This window comes from Talpa europaea (genome assembly GCF_964194135.1).
Source record: "Talpa europaea genome assembly, chromosome: 15".
Taxonomy (NCBI): Eukaryota; Metazoa; Chordata; class Mammalia; order Eulipotyphla; family Talpidae; genus Talpa; species Talpa europaea.
The window spans coordinates 68179394-68201761 of NC_140083.1; the positions used below are offsets into that span (position 1 = coordinate 68179394).

Consider the following 22368-nt stretch of genomic DNA (forward strand, 5'->3'; position numbering starts at 1 on the left):
TGTACAAACTTTTTTGCTGCAGATTTCTACTTGCTAAATGGGATGCTGTCCAATTCATGACTTGCTTAATAAAGCCAATCAGGTATCTAAATTTATCTGTATGAATTTTGTTTCTTAACAGGGAAGTGGGAAAATGTTGATCAAAGGGTACAAGCTTCCAGTTATAAGATGAATGAATTCTTGAGATCTAATGTAGAGCATGGTGACTACAGATAACACTATATTTTATACTTGAAAGTTGCCAATAAAGTAGATCTTAAATGTTCTTACCACATATATTATGGTAATTGTGTGAGGTGCTGGAGGTATTAAATAACAGTATTGCTGTATTATTTATATATGTCAAATTATCACATTATAGATCTTAAACTTACATAATGCTTATGTAAATTATATCCCAATGAAACAAAAAAAAAATTACAAAAGGAACAGAAAATTACAAAAAAACAGCAAAATGTTAGCAGTCTGGGGGCCTCCCTGGTGGCGCAAGGGGTTAAGTCGCAGCCTGTGAAGCTGTCCGCAGCCTCTGTAGCATGAGTTCGATCCCTGGCCGGCCAGGGAGCAAAACACATGACACAGCAGACCTCTCCTGACTCGCTCACTGCTCCCTCAACAGTGTACTTCGGTTGGTCTGCCTGTTCTATTCCTTGCTCTGTCTCTGGTGAATCCTCTCACCCCCCACACCTCTGGCCTGTACCCCAGCTCTTGTATGCATAAATAAACAATCTTTTAAAAAAAGTGTTAGCAGTCTATACTATTCTCTTTAATTACATGGGAAAAATTACATCATGATGTTAAATAATGGAGTTATTTGTAATTATTGCCAAAAGCCAAAAACCAAAGTTTTATACACACACTTGTTAAAAGAATACCATGCCCTTTTTTCACACCCTTTGCTTCCTCATTTATAATTTTATCTTCAAAGCATACTTATTTCAAAATGAGTAATATGAGACTACATATTTAAAACTTGCTATGAAGACACAAAAACTATAAAAACGTCATTTAAAACATAAAACCCTGGGCCTCCCTGGTGGTGCAGCAGGTTGAATGCTGTGCTGTGAAGCTGTCCCCAGCCTCTGCAGTGCCCGTTCGACTCCCCACGGGCCAGGGAGACACCCACATGGTGCGGGAGACCTCTCCTGCCTCACCCACTGTTCCCCTCAGCAGTGTCTTCGGTTCATCTGCCTGTTCTGCTTCCTGCTCTGCCTCTGGCGAATTCTCTCACCTTCCTGTGCCTCTGACTGTACCCCAGTTTTTGTATAATCTTTAAAAAAAATGTTTAAAAATATATATATAAAATATAAAAACCTTTGGCCTCCCAGGTAGCACAGCAGGTTGAGCACTGCACTGTGAAGCTGTCTGCAGCCTCTGCAGCATGGGTTCGATTCCCGGCCAGCCAGGGAGAAACCCACATGGCATGGCAGACCTCTCCTGCCTCGCCCGCAGCAGTGTCTTCAGTCTGTCTGCCTGTTCTGCTCCCTGCTCTGTCTAGGGTGAATCCTCTCACCCTCCTGCACCTCTGACTGTACCCCAATTCTTGTATAAATAAATCTTTTAAAATAAATAAAATATTAAAACCTTTAACAACATCTTTAAAAATATATGTTCCAAATTTATTATGAATTTCCATACTGTCACTAAAAATCATGGGTTATTTCATCAACAAGTCAACTAACAAGTAAATAACCTTTGGGCATAACAAATATCAAATAAATTTAAACATAGAAGCTCTCAGAACATTACTTGGTACATTCATAAAGTAAGTATATTGTATAATTAGTAATTACTACTACTATTGTTGCTAGTATCATTGTTATCATGCATACTGCTTGAAGAAAAACAATCTGAGGACTTTATACTTTCATCTTTATACACTCACACATTTTTCTCATTAAAAATTGGAAAAATGGCGGGCCTCCCCGGTGGAGCAGCGGTTGAGCGCTGGGTTGGGAAGCTGCCCGCGGCCTCTGCAGCACCAGTTCGATCCCCGGCTGCTCCCCGGCCACCGGAGGAGGGTCCCACATGGCGCGCAGACCTCTCCTGCCGCCCGCTGCTCCCCTCAGCAGTGTACTTCGGTCCTTCTGCCTGCTCTGCTCCCCGCTCTGGCTCTGGTGAATTCTCTCACCCTCCCGTGCTTCTGACAGCACCCAGTGCATGTATAAACAAAACAAATAAATAAATAAATAAAACATGCCTCTAAAAAAAAAAAAATTGGAAAAATGGCTAAAGAGACAGCACAAGTCTTTGAGGACATTTCTGTAGGTAACATTAACCTAACTACAAGTTTTGTCCTCATACTTGTGCAAAGACAAAACAAGTACACTCTCTGACAGAATGAATGCAGTGTGCCATTTACTGAGTGTTCTCTTTTCAAAAGTGGTTAATACGTAACCAGTGAAATGTCCTTCACTGAATTACCTTCAGGAACTACTAACCAGTGAAATGTCCTTCACTGAATTATGGTCAGGAACTACACGTAGCCCACTCTTCTCAAAGTGAACTAAGCATAACAATTGGTACCATTGCAGAAGCTATTTTCAGTCCCTGGCAGAATTACAGGAACACAAATAAAACTTTTTTTCTTATTTATTTTTACTAAGCCCATATAACTTCCTAATTCTATTATTTCTCACTTCCAAATATTTCACCATCATTCTTAACAACATGTGTCTTCCCGTATTTTGCTTAACTTTCTTTTCCATGAGCTGCCTTTCTTTCTCTTCTCTCTTACCCCTTTACTTCAGCTTTCTAGCAGTAATTATTTTCTAAACACTTCAACTTGTAAACAACGTATCCTGCTTATTTTTCTGTCAAGGACTCATTACTCAGGTAACTTAACTTTCTTTATTTGGATGCCATTTCTAAATCAAAGCTCAGAAGACAGATAGGAAATAGATGTTCTCTTTCACTATACAATAAGGCTTACAGTTTTTTGCAGCTCTGTTATGCTCAGCATCTTGAGTAAAACCATCTCACAAACTGATAACACAGGTACTATTATCCCCGTATTTCCTGGTGAGGTGCTGAGGCTCAGAGCAGTTAACACAGGGTTATCTAGGACCACATGGCTGAGTCAGAACTAAGCCTTGGGTGTCCTAACAACATTCATTTCCCATCTAAAGCTCTTTTTTTTTTTCACTGTTCCCGAGAGAGCTCTGTCTTGGAAAAGGGAGAGTTTTAGGCAAAATCTTCCCTAGTTTATGATTATACTGAAGTGTTGTCACTTCACCTGAGGCTAATTCCTCAATCCACTTTTATTTTTTAAAGATTTGTTTATTTATACAAGAACCAGGGTACAGGCCAGATGCGCGGGAGGGTGAGAGGATTCACCAGAGACAGAGTGGGGAACAGAACAGGCAGACTGATGAAATACACTGCTGAGGGAAGTAGCAGGCACAACAGGAGAGGTCTGCTGCTCCATGTTGGACCCTCGCCGGCCAGGATCAAACCAGCGCTGCAGAGGCTGCAGACGGCTTCACATTGTGGCACTCAACTGCCTGCGCCACCAGGGGAAGCCCTCAATCCACTTTTTTAATACATCTAATTATGCATCCTATGAATCTTCTCTCTTGGGATTATCATTCTTTATGCTACAATGTTCAGCCTTTCCCTTCTTATTTGTCTCTCCTACTCTCAGCATTTACAAAGCAACATTTCCTTTAAACTTGTTCAATTCTCTCTCCTCTTGAAGAAACCTTTCCCTCACCCCAACTCTATGCCAAGTTCTGCCCTATCTTCTCCACTCCAAACTCTGGGAAGCTGGCTCCAACTCCTCACATTCCCTTGTTCCTTCACAAGTTGCAATCAGGCTTCTGTCCAACCCACACACTAAAACAACTGGATTCCAATGTCCTCCTTGTTCCAATCCAGCTGAAAAATATTATCAATTTGTTATTTGATTTCTCTATGACATCTGACATGTGTGGCCAGAAATTTAGCAAAAGCAATATTTACAGGTCATCTCAGTAATTTATGATGTGGCACCAAATGCAGGCTATTAACCCTTGTTCCTCTTGCTTAAAGTAATTAATCTTACAAATAAATGTTCAGTTATTCCTAGTTTCTTAAAAACAATTTAAGTTTGGTTACATTTTGAATCAACACATTATAAAATCATGCAAACTTGGAATGATTTTTTTTTAATTTTGTATGCTGTTAACATCAATTGACATTAACTAGTCAATTACTCTGACTAGTAAATATCTTCTCTTAACCTCTTAAAATTCTCCTCTATACTAACTGTGCTTTTGCTCTGGCCGTATTTTTCATTTAGGTGCTCCTGACCAATGCCTAGCTCCTTTCTCTTTACATCAACATACCATACTAGGGCATTCATCCTTTTCCACGGCATCAGCTCTACCTAATAAATTAATAAATCTCTAACATATAAATAGGCCAGATCTCTGTAAACTAGCATTGTCCAGATTGCTTTAACTTTGACCTAACAATGAGAATTTTTTTGTTTTCATTTGTCAGTTCACAATGTAACACTGAAATTACATTTTCACAATGAAACTTTTACATTTTGACCTGGAATACTCATAGTTAAGGACAAAGAAGATGTTGATAGAGAGTGTGAGAAAGAAAGAGAAATGACGTTAGTTGGGACAGAAGTTTTAGTGCTCTAACAAAGAGATCTCAAAATGCAATGGCTTAATGGCTTAAATAAATTATTTCTCTCTCACATGAAAGTTCAGGCTGTAGTGACCTTTGGATGATTCAGGGACTCAGACTATATCCTGTTTGTTGTTCTGTCTTCCTTTATTCATTGTTTCCTTTTTATGGACTACAATAGCAGCTCTGACTACAGTCACTGCATGCACACTGCAGCCAGTGGTAAGGAAGAAAATGGTAGCATAGAACCTAACCCTTCTTTTCAAAATCATGAACTGGAAGTTGCATAAATCAGTTCCACTCACACCCCAACCCCATAATTTAATCATTTGCCATACATATCAAACTTCAAGGGAGAGGCTAGGACACAAAAATTTTAGCTAGGCAAACTAGCTAAAACTCAGGAGTTCTCTTATTAAACATAGAATTGAGAAGCGGTAAGAGGATATAACCAACAGTTATGACTACTTACGTATGAAACAGATGTTTCTCAAATCACAAATATTCTTTTTGGTATTGCATTTTCTATTATATTCTATTTCATATTTTACAATTCTGTTTATGATTTATACTGATCATGATATCATAACTTACTATATATATAAATGGTGACCCATAATTTGAAAAATATTGCTCTAACCCTACTATGGCAAATACGGTAGCCAGTAGCAACATGGGGCTATTGAGCATTTGAAATATGATGGTTGAAACTGATAGGTGTTATCAGTGTAGAATCCACACTAGACTGTACTTAGTACAAAAGAAAAACATAAAGTGTCTCATTAACAAGTTTTATATTGCTCAAATGCTGAAGTGATAATAGTGTGTATATATTCAGTCAAGTAAAATACACTATTAAAATTAATACAATTTTTTTAACATGGCTATTGGAAATTTTAAAATTACATAGGAGGCTCACACTATATTTCTATTGGACCGTGCTGCTCTAAGCTTTAATTCAAATGTTAAACTCCCTATGAATGTAGGTACTTGAATATCCCTCAAGCTCTTTCTAAAATTAGACTATTTACCTTTGCTACCCTCAGCCCTTTTGTTTTCTTTCTGTTCCCATCTTGTGTTTCTTCTGTTTCATTTAATCAGTTAAAGGCAATATAATTCACTCAGCAACCAGCCAGGAAAACTGAAAGCACATTTTCATTTATCCATCACATTCATGTATTCTTTTGTACTATGTTATTTTATCCCTTAAACATGATAGAAACCAATCTTGTTATGAATACCTTAGTTCAAAATACGATCTCTCTCCTATCTAAATCTCTCACCTATATAATAGTAGAAGTTCCCAAGTGGTGTCCCTGCCTTCTGAACTGCCTCCTTCCAGTTGGTCTTCCAAATTTCAGTGATTGATCTTTCCAGGAAACCAATCGGAGGAAATCACTCCACTGATTATTCCCAAACACCTCAATAGTAACAACAAGTTCCCTTTTGCATTGAAGCCAGTTTGCTCCCCCACTCTTCTCAGTGGAAAGGCAATTTCTCCATCCCAAGTCTGTATTACATGCCCTGCTTATGTGCTCACAGAGTATCTTCAACTTCTCTGACAATGTTTTACTACTATTGTTATTGCTTATTTATTTGCTTTCACAGTCACAAGAATGTAAGACATTTTTTAGTGCATATCTACTTATTTTACCATTCTATTTCTATGATTTTTTTCATGTTACTGAGCCCTTCTAAGTTCAATAAATACCTATAAAACAACCAAATCATTGGGTGGATGGATGGATGGATGGATGGACGGACAGACGGACGGACGGATGAAATGGCTTATATGATTTAAAGACTGGTGAAGAGGAGCATCTCTAGAAGGTAGTAATGAAATCTGGTACAGTAGATGGCAAAGGTAATTGAGATCTTTGTTAGGCACTATAGATTAAAAGGTCAAGGTTTTTTGGTTTTGGTTTTTGTTTTGTTTTTTTCAGTCTTAATATTTCTCCTCCCATAGTTACACTTTCTTAATACAGGAAGATTATTTTCTATCATCATCTTCCAAGGCCTAGCTCTTTATCTGCAATCCAGTAATATATCTAAGGTCAAAAACCTATTATTTAATCCAGTATCATTTCCATAGAGGATGACTGAATTCAGAAACTGCATCAATACTTAAGATAGACATATCTAACAGAGGACTTGCAGGCACAGAACTTGTAGTGAAATATCTATTTAGAGCCTGGTCAGTGTTACTTAACTTGCTACTTAACTTGCCTTGCCAACTATTCATGCAAGAGATGTGAGGAGTGCCATAAAAAGCACTGTGGGGAAATGGAGGGAGGAAGAGAGAAGGGATTGAAAAGCAGATTAGCAGCTTTACAGTAAAACCCAGAGAAAGAGCAGTAACAGGAATGTGGGTTTTACCACTCCAGGAATTCTATTTAGCCCCTGAGTGCAATGACCCCCAGACCCTTAGAGACTTCTACTTTGTTTAGACACCTTGTGTGGGTGGAACTTCCTGTTTGCACAGAGAGAAGCATAAAGCCTAGTTGCTCTGAGGGGTATTTGGGACCAGAGGAATTACAGGGAGTAGGGTACATACAGTCTGGTCTCCTGAGGTTCCTTCTCCCTGCAGCATGGGGAAGAACAAACTCCTTCATCCAAGTGTTATTCTACTCCTTCTGGTTCTCCTGCCTAAAGATGCCTCAGTCTCTGGAAAACCGTAAGTTTCACATATTCAGCATAAACTTCAGAATTCTTTGCTTTGTTCCAGATTCTTCTTTACATCATTCATTTGCCTTTCCTATGAAATAGTCACCTTCTTATCTCAAAGGTCTCATCCAACTATGAGATTTTTGTAAATCGGGCTTATTTATCCTTCTCTTATTCTTAACCATTTTTCTCCAACTCTCTGGATCTCTGAATTTCTCTAAATGAGCTGAGGAACACAGAAAGTGTTTTAAAGGGCATTGTAAATTGATATTTTTAAAGGAATTGATTTAAAGATCCTCACATTCATTATGATCTGCTTGAGATCATGCTATTTAGTCTTCTTATCTCCCTTTCTTAATCTGCTATCTTCTATTTTATAAGAGAGACAAACCTTTCCCTCAAGCAGATAATACCATGTCATAGTACTGGAGCATAAAAACCTCCTGGTGCCAAATAAAAGAACAATTTGAAATGCTTATGGTATGGTTGAGAAAACAAAGAAATCATGAAAGGACAGAAAGTCCTTTCCCAAATCATGTGGTGATGAATTCTTTGTTTCAACAAAACTGAAGGAAGATCTCAAGGAAATATCAGTTGATGGATGATTAGGAGCAATTCTTGATTACAGGACCCTGGTGATTTTGGGCATGAAATGAAGCAGTTACAAGATGTAGTAATTATTTTACCTGTCATTTATCTACTTTTATGTAAACAACTTTTTGGCACTTACATATAAACAAACCAAATACAGTAACAGTACTGATGTTAGATCTTATTTCTTTCTTGCAATAAGTAATATCCATCCATGAATATAAAAATAGCTCCTCATTCTCATTAAAGATGTACTTCAAAAAGTATTTTGATTTTACATCATATATATGAATCCTAACTTGTAATATACTTATTTTGTTTTGATCATTTGTGTACTAGTAAGACTTTTGAAAAATAAGTCAATCCACAAGAAAATATTTAACATTTACAACTTCATGGTTGCATTAAATTTGAAAGTGTTAAAGCTAAATTTATATACCTACATATATTACCTATATGTGTGTACATATACTTATCTGTGATTCTTAATAAAGAAGCACAAGTGATCCATAAAGTATTTTGAAGCTTAAAAATCTTAGGATAAATTTATGTGTGGTAAATATCACTGAAATTTAGATTCAAGGAAGAAAAGGGGTAAGATGTTAAATTTCTGAATATTACACAAAAAGAACATTTAGATGTATTTTTAAAGGTCATATTGGTTACCTTATCATTATGTTACTTAAGATTTCATCAGAAATTTATAAAACAGTAACCTGTTTTAAATTGAAATATTAAAATAATATCTTTGCTATTATTTAAATTTGTGATAAGAGATACTTATTTGAAAACATGTAAGTAGTGCATAGTCTAAAACTGATTTTAGGAGTTCTGTTTGAAAACCACAGTGTTAGTAAAACTATATATGAGGTATTGGAACAGTTTCTGTTCTGCTCATGAGTTAATTAGACCCAAAATTCAATCACTAGGAGATAAGTTTTGGGTGAGATTACTGTCTAATCAGGAGCTGAAAGGCAAATATTTACAATGCAAACATCCAGGGTTATGTAACATACTAAGATTCCATTAATTAGTTGCTTACCATAACTGAGACTTTAACCTAATGACTCACTATTTTGAAATCTCAGAATCTGTATCTGTAAAATGGAAGCAATGAAAGTTTTATAAACTGATTGGTTTTTGTAGTATCGCACCTGAGTGAGAGCTTGCTTGCTTTTAACAGCAATCCATGTGTAAAATACATTTACAACATGAATTATTATAACTAGCATACTTAAAGTCAGATGTTGCCACATTTGGGTTCCTTAAAAGTGAGATGTAGTTGTAAATTTCAATCTATTTCAGGCTCACATCAAGTAAAATGTTCACTGTCCTGGCACTGATGATAGAAAGGGGAAGAATTCTCACACATGACATTCAACAGTAGAGGTCAATGTCATGCTCATCAATGTCTTCTTTTAGGACAGAACTAACTAGAGTGTAATAATGTGATGGAGTATAATGCTGCAGGTAGCAATGTCTCATCTCCTACGCGCCCCACTAACTGGACTCTCCCAACCAGGCAGTACATGGTGTTGGTCCCCTCTCTGCTCCACGCCGGGACCCCTGAAAAGGGCTGCCTCCTGCTGAGCCACCTGAATGAGACGGTGACTGTAAGTGCTTCCTTGGAGTCTGTCAGGGAAAATAGGAGCCTCTTCACTGACGTGGTGGCAGAGAAGGACTTATTCCACTGTGTTTCTTTTACTGTGAGTATGACAGTTTGACTCAGTACTTTTGTTTCTATTGGTCAGGGTCATAAGGATCTAGAATTCAGTCAAGATAAGGCTTTGAGAGGTTGGCAAGGACTTTAGGAAAAAAAATTAAATGCATTGACTAAATAATTAAATTAAGAAGCAAGGCATGAAATTCCAATCATGGGAACTAAATATTTATAGACATATTAAAAATCAACTTAATGATCAAAGAAATTCCTATTAGCCAGAAAAAAAATAGCCATGTATACTACTCAAAGAGAAAATATTACATTTCCTTAAAATTAAAATAGAAAAAAATAGTAATAGCAATCTAGGCCAATACTCAACATAAGCCCCCTATGGTAATCTGACACATCACCCTATACTGTAAGTGTGAAATCTAGAAATTACCATGGGTAAATATCTAATATCTCTTGAAAGCTGCCCATAGGTAAAATACTTACAGTCAATAAATTATTACAGTTTTCTTTCTCACCACCTTAATATCTTAATATGCTTCTACCAAACACATTTGGGACATAACATAATTAAATCAAAATTTATATATAAATGTAATATTATATATTTTTTCATAATTTAGCACATAATGTAACTGAATTTTCTGACCTATAAGGAGATGTGAGTCTCATTTATGACCTCTCTTACTGATGTAACTTTCCTCTATCTTATGTTCTGCTTCTCCATTTGTAAAATGACAATTTATTTTAGCCATACCAATTTTCCCTGATGAGAATGAGGGAGTGAATTTATATACATAAAAACTACAGGGGCAAGACATCCTGGAAGAAGTGGTAGAGGGGTTGGGGAGGAAGCCTGAGAGGCTGAATGGGCTCTCAGGATCCCTCCTGTATTTCAGGTCCCAACATCTTCATCCAGTGAGGAGGCAATGTTCCTCACTATACAAGTGAAAGGACCAACTCAAGAATTCAAGAGGCGGACCATAGTGGTGGTAACAAACAAAGAGAATCTGGTCTTTGTCCAGACAGACAAACCCATCTACAAACCAGAGCAGACAGGTAAGAAGAGGCCTACAGTAAGGACAACTTCAAAAAAGGAAAGATCACCCTTCCCTGTATATTCCTCGATCAAAGGCCCTACCATCCTAATTCTTTGATGGTTTTTCTCACCAAGTCTACAGGTCTGTTTAACGTTTTTAGGACTCACGTAAAATATTTCTGTTTCAGTGAAGTTTCGTGTTGTTGTGTTGGATGAAAATTTTCAACCCCTGGATGAGTCGGTAAGTCTTCTGATATCTGCATAGAATCATTATTATGTGCACAAATAGGATGGAAGTCTATTTTTGGTATTGGGGGTAGACCAGGAAGACGAACAATCTGATCTCAATAACAGTAATTTTGGCATTACAGCAGTGCAAGATTCTCATTTAAAACAGTATCCCAAGTCAATATAACACTTAATTATTTTTTAGTATTGGTACTTAGTTGTCACACAATTAAGCTTTTTAGTAAGTTCTCAATTAGACAAATTTAGAAAAATATATGAATAATATATATACCTAAGCCAACAAATAACCTCAAAAATTTTTAGTTTTCCCAAACATATCTACCAAAACCTCTTTTATAAAGGAACATGAGTGTAATAAATCTTTGAATATTTGTTCAAGACTAACACAAAAGTTTTAAGAAAAATAATTCAAGTATATTGCCAACATCAAACCAGTCCTAATTTTCCTCTCCCAAATCTATTCCTCCATCCATTTTCTTATTTCAAAAAGAGGCATTTTTTTTTTCTTCTTAGTTCCTATGCAAGAGTTTATGACATAATCCTTGCTTCTCTTTCTCTCACAACCAGTCATTTCACCAGAAAATCATGTTAACTTAAAACATAACCAGACTATTTCTTATCAAGTATTCTGGCCAAAATCATCTCTAAACCAAACTACTGACTGGATAACTTGAAACTGGTCTCCTAGTTTCCACTTTTACTCCCCTTTCTAAAATTGAACACCTCATTCATGACTCCCCCAGCTTGACCTTGCTTTATTTTATTTCTTGGCACATATTACTACCTGTTAAATTTATATGTATTTCAATTTTATACATATTTCAAATTTGTACATCTCAAACATATAAATAACTCAAATAGATATGTTGAATACATGTCAAACATGTATTTTCATATATATATCAGATACATGTAAAAATATATTATCTCATATATATAAAATATATATGTATATGTGCATATATAGGTATTTAATAAATATTAGGTTTCAAATGATTAAACATTGAAATTTTCTTAGAACTACCTAAGAAATCTATAACCAATCTTAATATTTGGATCTGAGCATGGTTATTTATAATTCCATTAACATTTATTTCCAATATTTAAAATTTTCAGAAAAAAGGAATCTTCTTCACTGGGTTGCAGCATTTAAAGAACATCAGTAAATCCCATTCCTAAGAAATGGCAGTGCACATATTAATTTGTTGCCTATGGCCTAATAAGTTTTTAACATTATATATTAATTGGTTATAATGTATTAATATTACCTGCAAATTCTGTTTTACTACAAGTAGAATTATTTTACATAAAATTGCTTATAAATCAGAATTATGACTATTTGAGGGTAATTCTAAACTCCTTTCCCTTTTGTCTTACAGATTCCACTGGTATACATTGAGGTAAGCAACATGAAAGACATAATTATGATTAAAAGCTATAATTAGACATAAAGCTATAAATTAAGGGGAATTTTTATTTGAGAGATCCTTACAATATCCCAGAAACTTGTCATAGGAAGAAGGCTGCAAACTCATGTGGTGCTAGATGTAGTTCATGTCACTTCACCACCATCCTCTTTATGAATAACATGAGTTTCTATACATTTCCTTCATTGTCTCTAATTCTCTAAGCTCTTTTCTAAGTTACAATAATGTATTCATAGGACCCCAAAGGAAATCGCATCACACAGTGGCAGAACCTCAAGTTAGAGAATGGTCTCAACCAACTGGCCTTTCCTCTCTCATCAGAGCCCTTTCAGGGCTTGTACAAGGTGGTGGTACAGAAGGCATCAGGTGGAAGGACAGAGCACACCTTCACTGTGGAGGAATTTGGTATGGATTATAGAAAATCATGCAACATTTTTCCTTAAACTTCTAGTGCCTAGAATTTGAGCTTATTTGACGTCTTTCAATTTCCCATAGGTGAGATTGGGCTTGGAGTAGAAACAATCCTACCTACTAACCTACTAACCCCAATGAGGACCACCTATTAACTTGTGAATTGAATTTTATATAGTCTGGTTATTTTTTGTAGCAATGTTTACCCTCCACAGAAAGGTAAAATATTCTTATTTTAGTGGGGTCTGTCATATTTCATTAAGGTGACAATGATCTGTCACAATCCCTCAACCAGAATCTCCACTTGAGAATAAGACAAACTATGGGAAAGTACATTACCTTTCAAATTCCTAAAATATTATCTAGGAAATTGTTATAGAGAACCTCAAAATACTAATTCCCCAAAAGTTGAAAACCAATCAGCAGCTTCTTTTATCTCCAATGAACAGTGCTTCCCAAGTTTGAAGTGCAAGTAACAATGCCAAGGATAATCACTATCTTGGAAGAAGAGGTGAATGTGTCAGTGTGTGGCATGTGAGTTTATGTGTTTTTAAATCTTTTAAGAGGAATTATTTAAAGGACATTCACCATTTGGGATATTTTGGCGAATTTGTCCAGGAGCAGGGGCATCACAAATATTTGTGCTGGGCCAAGGTCTCAACTGAGTGGGTGCATTCCACATGTGGTCTGTAGTTGTGACCCCATCTCTAGAACTTTCCTTTTATGTTGCTTTTTTATTTTTCCTTCTCATTTTCTTCAATGTCTGTAACCAACTTTATTGTAACTATAATGGGGCAGACAACCGTTGCAAAAGATGCTATGCTGTTAGGATTGATTCTGAACATAACAAAGCCACACAAGCACATACACACATACACACACACACAAAGGTGATAATGATGAAAGATAGTGACTTTCCTATCACCAGGTTGTAGAGAAAAGTCAACCATCCACAGATCATTTACCTCACTTTCACACATGGTAGAAAAATAGCTTATATTCAAATTTGTAGAGATAGGCACTGTATTAAAAGCTCAGTTAACTCATGTTCTACCAAAATCATGTCGCATACCTCTATGCACAGCCATTTTTACTGATGAGATTGGACACTATGTCTCTGTACGATCCTTTTCAACCTTTAAATTACATGTTTTGGGGATCTTATGCTCCCGTCTCCAGTTGCCCATCAATAGTAAGAATAGGAGGAGCAGGTAGAGTAAAGAAACCACTCCCACCAAAAAACACATATGGAATGCACCCACTCTTCAGCTGAGTCCTTGGCCTAGCACAATCTCAGAGTAATGGCCACCAAATTCACACTCACACGTAACTGATGGGCTAATACTCTTACAAGCAGAGACAATACAGGGTATTTTTAATAAGGAAGGAAAAAAATTCCTCAAAGAGAAAGCAACTGTCAATGGCATATTTATGACACAATCTGTAAAAAGTAAACAAGCAAAATTTTACATAGTAGAGATGCTACAATGGGGAGAGGATGATGAAAGGAGCAATACAACTGTATTAATAGTTTGTATTTCTAGGTAGAATTGAGGGTGATTGTTTCTTGTCTTTCTCTGTTGTGCCAGTATTTTTTTCCCCTTAAGAACAAGGTTTAGCTTTGGTAATAATAAAGACTTAATGTGAAAGTGAAAACTACAAATTAAGGGAAAAAAGATCTGATAAATGAAGACTGTAGTAGATTTCAGCATCTATACTTTTTATCACTAATAACCCCAAAAGAGAAGGGTTATTGCTTATTTTACTTGCCCTCAACACTATGTAAGCACTACAAAGGTAATAGGGAAGTATAGAAGGAAATACACTACAGTTAAAGAATATAAATAGGTAGGAAATGGAGATGTTCAATGTCTTTTTCAATTCATTTGGAAATATTCTTATACCAGATACACATACGGGAAGCCTGTCCCAGGACATGTGACTCTGAACATATGCAGAAAGTACAACAGTCCTTCCAGCTGCTATGGTGGAGAATCACGGGCTATGTGTGAGAAATTTAGTCAGCAGGTAGGTGGGTAACTGACTCCTTCTAGGGACCAACAACAAAGGCGTTAGTGATAAGAACTAAGTTACAACATGGAACTAACCGATTGCTCAGTAAAAGAGCAATCTGTAAGAGAATTCTATACTATAATAGCTATTATAACTTTTTAAAAATCAGTGACTTAAGTCAATAGAAATTATTTCTTATAATTGTTCATTTTGTGTATGATAGAAGTACCTAAAATGATGAGGTTTAGCCATCTCCAATACCTGGCATCCTAAGTCACCCTGGTTGGAAAGGGAGCCAATTTTGTTCTCATTCCATGAGCAAGAACATGTCACATGATCCCACCTACAGATCAGGGAAGTAGATTCCCCAAAGGGGTAACCACTTTGTGGTCATAGTTATATTCTAAGGGAAGGGAGCCAGAATTTGGTGAAGAGTAAGTAACCTTCAAAAATCTCACCACTGATCTGTCACTTCTATGTTTCTGTATTTTATTTTATCATCTCCTAGCTAAATAGCCAGGGCTGTTTCTCTAAGCAAGTGAAAACCAAGATCTTCCAGTTGAAGAAACAAGACTATGAAATGAAACTTGAAGTGGAGGCCAAGATCCAAGAAGAAGGAACAGGTTTGTGTACTGCATGAGTCTGAGAGAAAAAACTAAATAGACACTGATTTATTTCCTTTGCCAAATTATGAAATGGGAGGAGGCAGTATCAGAAGTTCAGGGAGATCATTCTTCCCAAACAAAACGATTTTTTTTTCTTTTTCAGAGGTGGAATTAATTGGAAGAGGGTCCAGTGAAATAACAAGAACCATAACCAAACTCTCATTTGTGAAAGTGGACTCGCACTTTAGACAAGGGATCCCCTTTTTTGGGCAGGTAAACAGTTTTTCAATTCACAAATCAAACTGTGTATTATCACCTAATGAGTGTAACATATACTGTGTAAAACCATACCTGGTTAATGTTGTCTGTTGATTAATGTAACTAAAAGTATAAAAATACATTTAAAAAATATGCTATAGATTTTCCCATTTTCCCACAAGAATCTCAAAATCCACAATAGCCACTAATATAATCCTTCTGAAACTTTGTATGAAAATGGGTGGTCAGGTGGCCTTAATTTTTATTTTGAAGTATAAATGCTATACCTAGTGTTTCTTTCATGGATATTATAGTTATGTTACCTTTTCTACAATAGTATTTTAAAAACAGTACACATAAGGTAAAATACTTTCCCTGATTTTGAAACTATAAATTTTTCTACAAAAATCCTCAATCTTTGTTTTTCTACAAAAATCCTCTATCTTTATTTTTCTATAATAAAGCAGAGATGCAAATGGACCTTTCTGAATCCAGGAATGTGAGATGACAGTTATATGTACCTCAATGTGTAATTACTGTTCATAATGGAAGTGATATAAGATTCAACTGCAGAAAGTGTAGAAGACAGTGAGACCAGACTCGATAAAGAAGTGATGGAGTAAATTTTAGAATGTTTTTATTGTTATGACAGCAAATAGATGCAGAAACTTTGGTCACTTCCTAAAATGAAGGTGTAGGTCATTTTTTTTAATTTCTCACAAGTATATTGTACTTTTTAGATAAGATATTCTGCTAAATTTAAACTCTCTCATTACTGTCTCACCAAAAGAGAAGAATCAGAATTGTATGTCTCTCCTTCACGTTGTACGTGCAGCTTAAAATATCAGATTTTGCTAATTAATTAAAATACTGGTCCAAACTTACCAGTTTTGCTACCTTCTTACCAAAAGTAGCTTACACTGAAAAAGCAGCACCATCTTTACAATCTGGTCTGGACATGCCATCTGCTGAGTTCAGAATTAGCAGTAATTTGACTTTATGCCCTTATCAATACTGTGATTCTTTTCAATTTTACATTTTTTCACATGGAAATTGCCTCAAATATCTGCCTACCTTCCAAAAGGTCAAAAATTTAGGTTGAGAAGCAGCTATTATATATAAAACAAGTAGAGAAGTACATAGAATAACGCATTAACAACTACTGTATGTTTGCATACATAACTTCAGAGTGCTAATCCATACAATCACAGAGTTAAATTTTTCATTTCTGTATGACTTGTGCTTTATGACACTCCAAGAGTTATATTTAATACACACCATTTTCAATATATCCACAACAATACATTTTGCAGGTCTATTGTTTCCCTATTATTTCCATCACTCTATCCCTTTAAACTGCTTTTTTTCTTCTTAGAACTGATTACTACGAAATAAGTATATATCATTTATGCATTTAGTTAGCAATGACTTCTTTTAATAGACTGTAAACTCTATGATGGAAGGAACTTGTTTTATTCACTGTTACATATCCTCAATGCTTCACACACACCATATCCAACATACAGGACACATTCCTTAAATATTTGTGATAAAATGAATATGTTTGGTGACTATTAGAGAATATCCATCATACAACTGAGCCACAGCTTTTAATTTTCAGGTGCGCCTAGTGGATGGAAAAGGTATCCCCATGCCAAATAAACTCGTCTTCATCACATCAAACGAAGCAAAGCATAATTCCAATGCTACCACTGACGAGCACGGTCTGGTGCAGTTCTCCATCAATACCACCAAAGTTATGGGTACTTCTCTCACCATCAGGGTAAGTTTAGAAAGAAATTACCAATGATGAGAAGTAGCTCTGGAAAAAAGATTACAACCTAAGTGATGAAATTTCAAAGTTTATTTTTCAAATATATATTTCATAAATTAATTGTTCTTATTTCATCTTTATCCTACTATTCTAATTTTCTGCAGAGTTTGGCCCATAACCATATAACTTGCTTTGTATAGTATATAGTACTCTACTCATCAATGGAGATGTAGATAAAGATTTTTTAGATCACAATAGATTTTACATTAGGTTAGGAGGTTACATATAAATATGAAAAGGAAATAAATAATATACTTTATTAATTCAGTTGTATAGATAGCCTAAAATTTCATCCTCTAATAACTCAAAATCTAGTGTTCACTCATTCATTTAATCAAGTGTCTTGAATGCTTTCTATGCTCTGGGCTCTGTGCTAATCTTAAAAATTAAAATACTATTTTAAGACTCTTCAATGATGACATATGTGATTAATATAAGTTGACATATAAACAAAGTGTTTTGCTGACACAAGGATTCATATCACTTGGGAGGTGAAGATGATGGTACAGGAAGCCTGGAAAGAACAATTTCTATGAGGAAAAAGGGAAATACAACTCATATAGGACCTATGAAGCTTAAGACCCCAGAACTTCAGGAAGTATTAAAAAGAGCCTGGTGGTGCAAGGGGTTAAGTCTCAGCACAATGACCCCGCCAGCTAACCCACGTTTCAGCAGACCTCTCCTGTCTCGCCCAATGCTCCCTCAGCAGTGTATTTCAGCCAGTCTTCCTGTTTTGCTCCCCACTCTGTCTCTGGTGAATCCTCTCACCACCCCTCAGCACCTCTGGCCTACACCCCAGCTCTTGAATACATAAATAAATCTTTTTTTTTAATATATTTTTACATCATTTTTCATTTTTGCACAATGTTTACATTTTCATCTTGGTTATAGTCCCCATACAATTCCCACCCCCCCCTTATTTTGACCTTAATCCCTATAAACCAGAAATACACTACGGGAGGGGAGAAGGAGGGAATAAATCTTTAAAAAAAAAAAAAAAAGTCAGCCTAGGACAGTCCAGGAGGGGTAAACTTCAGTTAATTCATAACCTCAATTCTTAAACCAATGTTATTTTCAGAAGGTGTTCTCAGACCCTTAAGGATGCAAAGTTATGTTTATTCATAATACCTATTTGAATTCATTTCTCAAATAAAATCTTTCAGTTTTTGGAGTTTATTTTGTCTCCTCAATGAGTTTTCATAGTTTCAGTGATTCTGTTCCCATAGGTAAAATGGAAAAGAAATGTCAAGCAAGTTAAGTGGCGCAAATGATGCCTCCTCCTTATACACTTCAGAAATATAAACACCACCCCAAAGAGTCCCTACAGTGTAATGGCACAAATCAGGCCTGCAGCACATATAAGTAAAATAAGGATCCTTTTCTCTCAACTTTTTACTATGGAGCAAAAGATTCTGAGTCCTAGTTAAGGATAAGTATAGTTCTGTGAGAATATTAATTTTTATAGCTTATAAAATAATACTGTTTCTCTAATTCATCAGGTCAAACACAAGGATTATAGTCCCTGTTATGGCTACCACTGGCTGTCAGAAGATCATGAAGAAGCTTATCACACTGCTAATCTTGTATTCTCCCTCAGCAAGAGCTTTGTCCACCTTGAATCCCTGCCTGAACTGCCTTGCGGCCAAACCCAAAAAATCCAAGCACAATATATTCTGAAAGGACAAGTCCTACAGGGGCTGAAGAAGCTCATGTTCTATTACCTGGTGAGAAGGAAGGCCACTGCCTTGACTGTCTCTAGCCGAATCTCCCTGTGGGGCAAGGAATTAAGGAACTTCTTAGACATCACTAGTGTGACTTCTTAGCCATGTTCCTTCTGAAAGTCTGACTTCTTTCAAGGCTAGGTGTTAGAGTCAGAACTGGATAAAATAAGCATTTCACATGGAAGGCAAGACAGGGTAAGATCTCCAGCAGGTACATTTGATTCCTTTTTATTTCCTTTTTTGCAGATAATGGCAAGGGGAGGTATTGTTCACACTGGAACTCATATACTACCTGTGGAGGAGGGAGACAGTGAGTATTTCCATAATTCCACGTTTCTGTCCCACCGCAACATATGCAATCAAACAATGCAGAAATACCAGGAAAAGTTTCAAATAGAGATCATTTCCATTTAACCCCAATAAAGAAACTGGGGTAAAAGCAATGTTTCTTTTACCCATCCTTTATCAAATATTTCTTTTGTTTTCCATCAGCGTAATCTGTCCTGATTGTTTAAAATGCTGATGTTGTTTTATAATCTATGCTTATTTCAAATTTTCAAACCACAAGCATTCTTAGGTCTTCTTCTCAAAGTGACATTTCAAAATTGTTTAGGCAATGAAGAGATGGTAAAATGTTGGAGTACCTTCTATTTACTAGGTTTTGTGTTGTCAATTTATATCTCTACATTGTTAATTCCCTTTTGATTTACTAAGCATTAAATTGGGCATTTCATTCAATAAATTGAACTTTCCTGATGAATAAATGTGGATTAAGATAAACTTCTGAAGGTTTTTGTTATTCTAAGGGAGTCTAAAAGGTCACTTACTAGCAAACTATCAGTAAAAGTATATTTTTGTTACCTCTTCATAACAACACAGAAACACCATAGTAGACTTACAGAACCTCCAAAGAATCTACATAAGCCGATTCAAGAACTAACTTCTAAAGGAGCATAGTAATGTAAGAAGAAAAGAACATTTAGTTCATAGAAGGTTAAAGAGATGTAAGGATAAATACAATGTGCTGAGCTCTTACTATAACATCTCACAACTTCAGATTCTATTAAATCTCCTCTCTAGTGTGAAGTCTAGATTAAATGGTAGTCACATGGACATATCTATATCCTTAAATAGCATCAGAATGTTCTAGGTGAGCTAAAGCTTAAAATTGGTGAGAAATCATTATATGATTTGTGAGAGAAGAAAGAGCTTTGATAAGGCTTTTCTTAAGCAAGAGTTCTTAGAGGCAGCATCCATTTATTACACCTGTTTCATGGATCGATTACATCTGCTGATAGAAACAACCATTACAGACCAGACTCCTAAATTGGATTTGTGCAACTGAAAAATTAATTTCATTCCTGGGAAAATACCTAACCCATAATCACCTCTTACACTTTCTATGCTCCAGTGAAAGGCCATTTTTCCGTGTCAGTCCCTGTGGAGTCAGACATTGCTCCCATCGCACGACTGCTCATATACACTATTTTACCTGATGGGGAAGTGATTGGAGATTCTGCAAAATATGAGGTTGAAAATTGTCTGGGCAATAAGGTAGGTGCTTTATGTCATAAAATTGTCAACACTTAAAACTAGAAGTTACTATTGTCATGAATTAGTTTCTCTAGGCAAACAGTGGGGCCAAAGGGTTAAATGAACTTCCTAGAGATTTTCAGTAAGACAACGGCAGAGTCACACTTACAAGTAATGTCACTTAACTCCTTGTGCAAAATTCTGATACACTGTCTCTTACCACTACAGTTCAGAGCAGCTTGTTGACTTTTTTTTTTTTTTTTTTTTGTGGGACCCTCACCAGCGGCCGGGGAACGAACCGGCCCTGCAGAGGCTGTGGGCAGCCTTGCAGCCCAGCGCTCAACCGCTGCGCCACCAGGGGAGGCCCCTTGTTGACTTCTTTTTAATGAAATATTGGGAAATATGTATGCATGTTTTTAAGACTACTAAAAACCCAAAAGAAAACAAGAATATCTAGAAACAACTGCATTCCACCCAGAGTTAATGAGCATCACACCATCTATCAAAGGCAAAAATGGCATCTCAAATTTAGTAACAGAAAGAATAATTAGGTATCACTGTAATGGCTCCACTGATTCTTCAGAATCAGAGTGAAGCATAGGGGACAAAAAGATTTGAGATGACATGGTTCCAACCACCACATCACAAAGCCAAAATGACTATGCTTTGAATGTGATATGTGATAAACACTCCAAAATGCTGTTAAATGCATAAAGCAGATCTGTTTTTCTGCCCTTTCTTCCCAATTCCACAGGTGGATTTGAGCTTCAGCCCAACACACAGTCTCCCGGCCTCACAAGCCCACCTGCGAGTCACAGCTTCTCCTCAGTCCCTCTGCGCCCTCCGTGCTGTGGACCAGAGTGTGCTGCTCATGAGTCCTGAGACGGAGCTCTCTGCAGCCTCGGTGAGTTCTCCTCAGTTTCGGGGTTAGTAAAGGCCCCTAGGAGGAGAAAGGATGCTCAGAGCCAGTAGAAATGCTTAATAAGAGTCTCATCAGCTCTTTGTAGATTTTTGTGATCAGTCCTTTATCATTAGTGTTGTGTGCAAAAATGTTCTCCCAGTTGGTGGGGTTTCTCTTTGTTTTTGTTATTGTCTCTTTTGCTGTGCAGAAGCTCTTTAATTTGATGTAGTCCCAGCTGTTGATCTTTGCCTTCACTATCACTGCTTTGGGTGATGTGTCTGTAAAGATGTCTTTGATATGCATGTCATGTAGTGTTTCGCCTATATTTCTTTCTATGTATTTGATCAAGAAGATGTGGTACATATACACCATGGAATATTACTCAACAATCAAAAAAGATAAACACATGCAATTTGCAGCAACATGGATGGAGCTGGAAGGGATCATGCTCAGCGAAATAAGCCAGAAAAAAAAAGAAAAATACCAGATGGTCTCACTCATAGCAGGAATCTAGAAAATTTAAATAAGGGACCAGGAAAAAGAATAACTATAAGAAAGAAAATATCAAAATCAACAAATAACTATGAACAAGAGACACTCTATGGGGGGTGGGGGACAGGGAAAGGAGGGCTTGGGGTAAAAATAAGGGGGTTGTAATTGTATGGGGAATATAAAAATAAAATTTAAATTAAAAAAATTAAAATAAAAAAAAGAAATGCTTAATAAGAAAAACAGGATCTATTAAACTTGTGCTTATCTAGAAGTTAAGTTTTCAGTTTCTCTCTTAGTATTGCTTGTGCTTTGTCCTGTAAATTCTGAAAGGTTGAGTCTTT

General features: G+C 36.3%; 2 protein-coding genes across 2 annotated transcripts in view; both read left to right on the forward strand.

The window, feature by feature from the left end:
- The window catches only part of LOC311185447 (pregnancy zone protein-like), a gene marked incomplete at both ends in the record, with an annotated part of 117323 nt that overhangs the window by 61618 nt on the left and 33337 nt on the right, over positions 1-22368 (forward strand). The gene's annotated exons all lie outside the window — the stretch shown is intronic.
- Positions 7191-22368, forward strand: part of LOC311184657 (alpha-2-macroglobulin-like) — a gene marked incomplete at its 3' end in the record, with an annotated part of 37839 nt that continues 22661 nt past the window's right edge. The window contains exons 1-15 of the mRNA XM_084254842.1: positions 7191-7291; positions 9395-9578; positions 10444-10603; positions 10772-10824; positions 12212-12232; positions 12496-12664; positions 13120-13204; positions 14578-14698; positions 15192-15306; positions 15452-15561; positions 17168-17329; positions 18880-19104; positions 19348-19411; positions 20513-20655; positions 21389-21538. Of these exons, the coding sequence (XP_084110968.1) occupies positions 7206-7291; positions 9395-9578; positions 10444-10603; positions 10772-10824; positions 12212-12232; positions 12496-12664; positions 13120-13204; positions 14578-14698; positions 15192-15306; positions 15452-15561; positions 17168-17329; positions 18880-19104; positions 19348-19411; positions 20513-20655; positions 21389-21538 (1848 nt within the window). The 5' untranslated portion in view covers positions 7191-7205. The remainder of the gene's footprint in view (positions 7292-9394; positions 9579-10443; positions 10604-10771; positions 10825-12211; positions 12233-12495; positions 12665-13119; positions 13205-14577; positions 14699-15191; positions 15307-15451; positions 15562-17167; positions 17330-18879; positions 19105-19347; positions 19412-20512; positions 20656-21388; positions 21539-22368) is intronic.